Source organism: Anarrhichthys ocellatus, unplaced genomic scaffold, assembly GCF_004355925.1.
Source record: "Anarrhichthys ocellatus isolate YVR2014 unplaced genomic scaffold, GSC_Weel_1.0 scaffold26, whole genome shotgun sequence".
Taxonomy (NCBI): Eukaryota; Metazoa; Chordata; class Actinopteri; order Perciformes; family Anarhichadidae; genus Anarrhichthys; species Anarrhichthys ocellatus.
In genome coordinates this window covers 5,851,150-5,858,839 of record NW_022280056.1, presented here as the reverse complement: position 1 = coordinate 5,858,839, position 7,690 = coordinate 5,851,150, and the positions used below count along the sequence as shown (strand labels likewise).

General features: G+C 43.9%; 1 protein-coding gene across 1 annotated transcript; it reads left to right on the top strand.

Moving 5' to 3' along the window:
• The first annotated feature begins 268 nt into the window (after nt 1–268).
• On the top strand, nt 269–7,684 carry LOC116391600 (ras-related protein Rab-35). Its single transcript, XM_031862357.1, has 7 exons — nt 269–405; nt 2,238–3,012; nt 3,931–3,981; nt 4,959–5,082; nt 5,172–5,296; nt 6,265–6,389; nt 6,781–7,684. The coding sequence occupies exons 2-7, from the start codon at nt 2,958–2,960 to the stop codon at nt 6,928–6,930; spliced, it is 630 nt and encodes a 209-aa protein (XP_031718217.1). The 5' UTR covers nt 269–405; nt 2,238–2,957; the 3' UTR covers nt 6,931–7,684.
• The last annotated feature ends 6 nt before the right edge of the window (nt 7,685–7,690 follow it).

Genomic DNA, 7,690 nt, shown 5'->3' with positions numbered 1-7,690 from the left:
ATTAATAGATGGATAGATTATTTATTTAGATAGATAGATACTTTATTGATCCCGCAAGGGGACATTTTGCAACAGCAGTAATTATGGTACAAGTAACTAAAAATAACAGTACAAAATGTTAAATATAAAATGCACAATATATACAATGTGATCAGTCATACCTTTTGTTCTGTCTTCTTTATTTATGGACCAAATTGAGGTTTAAAAAAAAGAAGAAATGTAGTCACACCGCAGTATCTAGTTTTCCCACATGACGTGAACGCAGCATCAGATGATGAGATTGGGTCATCAGCTGCAGACAGACAGGTGTGGTCCGCGGTGAGACATTCCGACCGGAGCGGTGATCTACAGACGACGTCAACAAGACCCGGTGACGGAGCACCGAGTACAACTAAAGCACCACAAGTAAGTTTAAGTAGTTTTAAAGGTTTGGTTCAAAGTTTCCTCCGAAGGACTGAGAAGTTTTCCTGACGTCATGGTGAACTGCGGCAGGCCAGCGTCACAGGCCCGAGACCCGTCACTCCAGACTGCGGAGAGAAAACTTAAAGTTTAAACGTTTCTCAGCTTCTTAGCATCGATGCGATTCGTGTTCAACACGAATCGCAAGTTTTATGAGTTGTTGTGGGACCCTTGCTCTTCCGGCTGACTTAAATCAACTTAAAGTTAAATCACATTTTACTTGTTTCGCTTTTTTCAGACCGCGCCCGTGCAGTACACTACCGTTAACCAGCGACGGAACGTCACAGTAGCCAAAACTTAGGTGGTAATTTAAATAGTTTTAACGTCCAGATAAGAGCACATTAGTGTTTTTAAAGTTTGCCGAATTGAAGAACGTGAAGTAACTCGTTACTCGCATATCAGTAAAAGTAACAAACAGGCTTAGAACACTATCGTTACATCCGATATCCGAAAAATAGGAGGTTTCAACCGGAAGTTTGGCGCATCGTTCCCTCAATGTGAGTTGTTGGTCAGCGTCGCCTACAAACCTCGCCGTTAGTCTCAACTACCGGCGGATTCAACGTTAGTCTCACTGCCGTTAAACCGGCGGTGCTGTGGATGAGCGTTCTGTTGGTCGACCTGTAGAGCCACTGGTCGATGTCGTCTCGTGCTCTTACACCAGACTACCTTCAATATATGTGGAATTAAACCTGCTTGTCCATCGTTAAGCGCTAACACCCCATATTAAATTCATTTTTATTTTTTGTCTCAAACAATAGGTGTCGTTCTTCAATTCGTCATATCTAGATATTTAATTATGTATTGATTTAAACTTTGAGGGAATAATTATCTGTACTTAAATAAGTGCAGATTTGGGAGATTTCAAATGAGCCGAATTGAATGATGACTAATGCAAGACTCAACACGATGTAGGGTTGTATTTAAACAAGGCGTTTATTATTGCTGACATACAAATCATAATCAAGGTCCTGCAGGTCTTCCTGTTTTCATGGAAAACTGTCCCAACGTTGGTGAAGCTCAGCGAGCTGCTGCTGTCACGTCCTGATCTCTGTCCGCGTGAGGAGGCAGTGACAGCACTCAGCCAGGAGGAAGTTATATTTAGTGACTCAGCTGTTTAAGGAGCAGGAGGACATACAGCACCCAAAAATGAACTGATCATCACAATGGCAATGTATTTCAGTAAAAGTACAAATTCCACACTGTGAAGTTACTCCACTACAAGTCCTGCATTCAAGTTAAACGCGTATTATTATTATTATTATTATTATTATTATTATTATTATAATCAAAATGTACAGGAAGTACTGCTCCCTGTCAGTGGTTTACATTTGACTGCTGTAGATGTTTAATCTACATCACTGCATCTTATTCCATAAGATCCTCATGTTTGTCTCTGTCCTGTGAGAACCTCGTACCTCTAAAAACAACAAACTGTTTTCAGCTTTGTGATGATGAATTTAACATCTGATCCAAGAGGCTTTTAAAGAGTTAATTTATCTTCATCTGGAGATACGAAAACCTGTCGTCTGCAAAGTAACTGAAGCGGTCAGACAAGTGTAGTAACAGTACAACATGTACCTCTGAGATGGAGTACAGTGTAACAGTACAACATGTACCTCTGAGATGGAGTACAGTGTAACAGTACAACATGTACCTCTGAGATGGAGTGAAAGTATACATTTTGTACTGAAGTACTTGTAAATGTAATTCGTTCCTCTGCTCAGCGGTTAACGGTCTGATTTGAAGTGTTTTCTTTAACTTCTTCTTTTCTCTTTTAGCACCTTCTTTAAACTGAAGTGAGATCTCATCGACTCGTCACCCAAACACCGGAGGAAGTGAAGAGAGATCAGAGACCAGCTTGAAGGAACCTCAGCAGAGGAGAAGAGGAACGTCTCTGTTTCTCGCTTCTTTATTTTATTTTGAAGGGTTGGAGTTAATGAGTGAGTGGTGGAGAAGCTCAGGACAATAACTGAATTCATGATCGTCAGAGGAACAACCACAAAGTGCCAAACCCCCCCGATCACGTGTGGCCTTTATCTGTGAAGACGCTGCATTCAATGAGGGCGGGAGGAGGGAGCGTCCACGCTGCACTGACACTACTGTGAATGTCAAAACCGATGAGTCGTCTCGAGTTGGAAACCCCCCGCTGGAGCGTTGTTGGGTGGAACTGGAACTAAGGTGGAAGCACGTGGCCGCATGAACCATGAACGCAGCACTCTGCAGCAGCGCTCCGTTTTCTGCCGGCTGCTGTGGCTCCTCTGCGAGGATGACGTGAGCGTCTGAAGGTTAACGGGATAAAACTACAAAAGCTACAAAAGTGCAGAAATTCAACTGGAATGTCCTCTTATTGGCTCGGGGATCTTTGGACAAACTGTTGTGCTGCTCTGAGCTCGTAGCATCGGGAGGTGGAGGAAACCGGACCGCTGTGGGGGGATCAGGAGAATCTCCTCCTCCTATGAAACTGATTCTACGTGGAGATCCAGTGAGACGCCTTCCAGATGGCAGGGAAGGACTACAATCATCTCTTTAAACTGCTCATCATCGGAGACTCCAGTGAGTACATCTCTTTACTCTTTTAAGGTTAATCTGAAGTCAAAGCAGGTTGTGTTTGGAGTCCCACAAGTGACACGAACAGACGACATGGCAGAGTTCACAGAGTTCTGTCCTTCTTAAGAAGATCAAAGATTCAACATTTAGATTGCAGTCGCTGATGACTTCCTCCAGCTTCACCACGACTACAAGTCACCCGCTGTCTCTGACTCGGTGAACTCTGTGATGAAGAAGTGAACCACGGCGGTGAGGACCAGTTCAAGCCAGCGGCTGGTTCACTGTTCATGAAGCAGCGAACCTTAAACTGCAGCTTCAAACTGCAGACACTTCAAAGTGGTTTGTAGTATTAAAGACATAGATTCATGGTTTGGCTTGTGTTCCTAGTCTTGATTTAGCAAACATTTCAATACTTTATGTTATATTAATGTTATTTATTGATGTTCTGACTCATCAGTTGCATTTGATCACTTCTGGGACTCCAAAGTAATGTGGAACAAATGATCAACATTGATGAGTCGTGCTATTCTAATGCAATGTGAAGCGTTTTCCTCTTTACCTGCAGATACAATAATTCAGAGTTTTCCTCTGCGGTCACACAGATGCTGCTTCATGTTCATATCTTGAGAGATGAACTGATATTTCCCAGCCGGCTGCTGCTTCATACTGGTTTGTCAAGTCTCCTCAGAACAAGTTTCCACAGGACTGTAGTCTCGTTTTAATCGCACAACCTTTCCCCTCATTGCTACTGGTTTCACTTCTGCTGCCCCTCCTGTGTTTTATGACAGAACATGCAGGAGGCCGTGAGTCAGGATGGAACGGTCTCATCTTCTCTTAGTGAATGGAGACGTGACTGGCCCGGTCACATTCATGTCCTGGTTGTGTACGTGCTCACCTTGTCCCTCTGATGTGTTTCCCTCTCAGATGTGGGGAAAAGCAGCCTTCTGCTCCGCTTCGCAGACAGCTCCTTCTCTGGTGAGTTACCGCATGTCCAACGACAGTGAACGCCTCGTGTTTATTGGCGGGAAATGAGTCCGAACTGGACTCGAACCCTCAGGTTCCTCTTTTTATCAGGTCTCCTCGTTTATGTCCTCAGCGGACAGTTTGGACAACATGCAGACATTTGGGGGAAGGGTGGACATACAGAACGCTGACTTCCTCAAACACATTGGGCCTCGTGCAAGAAGCACTCGTAGGAACGTGTTGGTTCTTCAGTAAGAGTCACTTAGGAGAACTTACATTCACCAGTTTCCATTTATCTAGAAGTTTCTCTCAGGCACAAACCCAATGTACGATTGGTCCAGACTGTGTGTGACTCTTTCATATGTTACACATCATAATGTTGACATCCTGTTTGCCTCTGTAGTTTTAATTCTAAATGTTCTCACATATTCTAACGAGGTTGCCGTTAATATGAGCTGTTGTATAACAAAACCTTATCTATTTGAACATCTTGAATCATTTGACCCCTCGTGTTGCAGTCATGGATCATCTTGCTGTGTCGAGAGGTTTTTCATGAGGAACCATGTCGTCTTCATGTGACGCTGTTACTGAAGTTACATGTTTTAAGCATGTTAGTTTGTGGCCCCTGCATCTATCAGCTATGGTCCCATTTTATTCAGTGATGTCTTTGCTCAGATCTGCAGAGTCCAGGATGATGTTTCACGTCTACAAGCTTGTTTTAATGGAAGTCAATAGAGACTGTATAGAGAAGCTGAGTTCATGCTCAACTGGTAAGAATGTAGGTCTGAAGTTTAAACTACAAGTTGCTAGTGTCATTTATAACACATAGTTTGGGTTATAATCTTAATGTTTACCTTATACATTTATAATACATTTAGTAAAATTGTGGTTGTTTACAATCTGTGAGGTCATCTGAGCGTTGATGCTGCTGAAAGTGCAGTTCAGGGTGTCGGTCATGCAGCTGCTGGATGTCCTCTGGTCTCCTGCAGGCAGCTACATCACCACCATCGGTGTGGACTTTAAGATCCGAACAGTCGACATCGATGGAGAGCGGGTCAAGCTGCAGATCTGGGACACGGCGGGTCAGGAGCGGTTCAGAACCATCACGTCAACGTAAATATCCACACTAACAACTGGTTCTAGGTTTTAGTCCAGCTGGTGTTTCACTCGGGTCACTCAGGTTCCTCTCTCCTCTGGTCCAGGTACTACAGGAACACCCACGGGGTCATTATTGTCTACGACGTGACCAATCCAGAGTCCTTTGTGAATGTTAAGAGGTGGTTAAATGAAATCTCCCAGAACTGTGACAACGTCTGCAAGATCCTGGGTGAGTGCACCCTGTTAGAGTCAGTCTGAGAGATTCTAGTGTATAATAATGTAAATCCCATGTTCATGTTATCTGCTCGATGAAGTGTTGTCTCATTAATCTGTGTGGCAGTATGTAGTACATACTGACTTGATATGTAGTACATACTGACTCGATATGTAGTACATACTGACTCGATATGTAGTACATACTGACTCGATATGTAGTACATACTGACTCGATATGTAGTACATACTGGCCCCGCCCCGTTCATTCATATGAAAGTCGTTCGGGTGTCGAATGATGCATAAAGTTTGACTTGTGAGTATAAAATGACCCAGATCTCCTGGTGATCTCCTGGTGATCTTCCTCAACCATGTCTCTGAAGAGAAGGACACTAGTGTTTCCTCTGACTCCGCCTCCCAGCCCTCAGTCCAGCCTCGTTCTTGTTAACTGTAATCTGTAATTACACCGTTTGTAACGATGTAAAGTTAGCCTTTGAAACCCAGCGCTCTTCTGGGGGCTTCGTTGTCCACCGTTGGACCGTCTGAAGAGCCGCAATACATTTTGGGCCGGTTGAGTTCGTCCAGTGAGCTCACGTCTCAGACTCGGAGATTCTTGCTGATCGAGTAAACATCCTTTCTCACAAACTATGCAGTTGGCATGCTCTATAATTCATAATGTATAATGTCATACTTCGTATTAATAGTAGGTTCCAGTGTTGGTAGTGATTTAAGCCAAAGTTCCTGTCGGTGAATCAGAACGACTTCCTGTGTGTTCAAAAGAAAATGAAGCCTGTTTATTTTAATGACACCCAGGTATGAAAGTATGACATCAGTGGAAGTCGACGCAGTGAGTACTTGTAGAAAGTAAAATCCCTGGTTGGTTTGAGTCTCTTCATGTGATTTGATGTGAACCAGTATAAAGGTGAGCGTGTAGCAGCTGAAGGAGCAGAAGTCTAAAAGATCATTTGTTCTCTTCACTCTCAGTGGGAAACAAAAACGACGACCCAGCCAGGAAACGGGTGGATACCCAGGATGCAGTGCGTTTTGGGGAGTCGATGGGGGTCCGTGTGTTTGAGACCAGTGCCAAAGAGAACATTAACGTAGAAGAGGTAACTTTAATATGATTTCATATTCACTTAAACACATTATTCTGATGACTAAAGTGTAGTCATGTTTTCCTCCTGAAAACATCAGGGATGCTCTTATTCTTATGAGCGATTCATCTGCAGATTATTTTCATATCGGTGAAGATGCTTCTCTCATTTTCAGAAACACTCGCTGACTCTTTGTTTTTATGGAAGAATAAAAACACTGCTGTCATTTTAGTCAAATTATTTTTTTGTCATAAACACAAAACAAATAAAAAGAGTGAAAAATTGTTTAGTTTCCAATAACTCTTTCTGCAGCGTATTTAAAGGAGCATTTCACTCTTCACTGGTGCTGTGAGGATCACATGTTTAGTGACTTGGCCCCTGAGTGTTGTTCTGTTTGTTCCTTTAGATGTTCATGACCTTCACTCACATGGTGCTCCGGGCCAAGAAGCAGAGCCAGAACCGAGCGGAGAGGGAGCGAGAGCGGGAGAAGGACACGGTCAACATCAACGCCCAGAGAGACCGAGACCGCAGGAAGAGAGGGAGGAAGTGCTGCTGAGCCTCGAGAACGGACTCGCGAGAAGCATTCAGATCGGGAAGAGGGGCCTTAGTTAGGAGACAAGTGTTGCGTGTCTCAAGCTGCAGGTGTGACTGTTTGAGACCACCGCTCATCATTCACTGGAGGCAGAGGGACTGAGTCTGTCAGCACTGACTGCATGAAGCAGCCTGGAGGTTCAAGAGTTAAAGGATCATTCTGGTGTTTTCTGACGTTTCAGCTCATTTACGACCAATCGCATTTTAAAAAGCAGGCTGTTGAGAGGTTGCAACTAACGGGCCAGATTACCAAATCGGTTCCTCGTGTCCTCACTGACCCGTGATGCTGTTCATTGGTGCACAGATGAGGTTTGGAGCACATGTACAAACACTTGATTTGAATGAGCTTTAAGCCGTCAACTATCTACTGTAAGGTTCTAGGAATGATGAATTATTAACTAACCACTAACACCAGAAAGCAGTGAAAAGTGTCGTCAGTTCCCATGGTGATGCCACCAGAACCCCAAAACATCTGGGTCAAGACATTTCACCTGTAGTTACCACAAGTTATTGTATGTGGTGAGGAGGTTCATGGTCACCAGAGGATGAATCCCTCCAGCCTTTGCTTCATCACTGGCATTAAATTAAACTTTCCACTTAGACAATAAGTTTTCTAGTTCATGAAATGTAGTGAACCCCTTCGTCCCTAGAGGAGGAACCCCATCGTCCCTAGAGGAGGAACCCCATCGTCCCTAGAGGAGGAACCCCATCGTCCCTAGAGGAGG

Bases quoted from the DNA above. Each gene is read 5' to 3' on its own strand.
- LOC116391600 (XM_031862357.1), top strand. From the start codon at position 2,958: ATGGCAGGGAAGGACTACAATCATCTCTTTAAACTGCTCATCATCGGA. The intron at 3,982-4,958 runs GTGAGTTACCGC...GGTCTCCTGCAG, and splicing joins CGCAGACAGCTCCTTCTCTG to GCAGCTACATCACCACCATC. The intron at 5,083-5,171 runs GTAAATATCCAC...CCTCTGGTCCAG, and splicing joins TTCAGAACCATCACGTCAAC to GTACTACAGGAACACCCACG.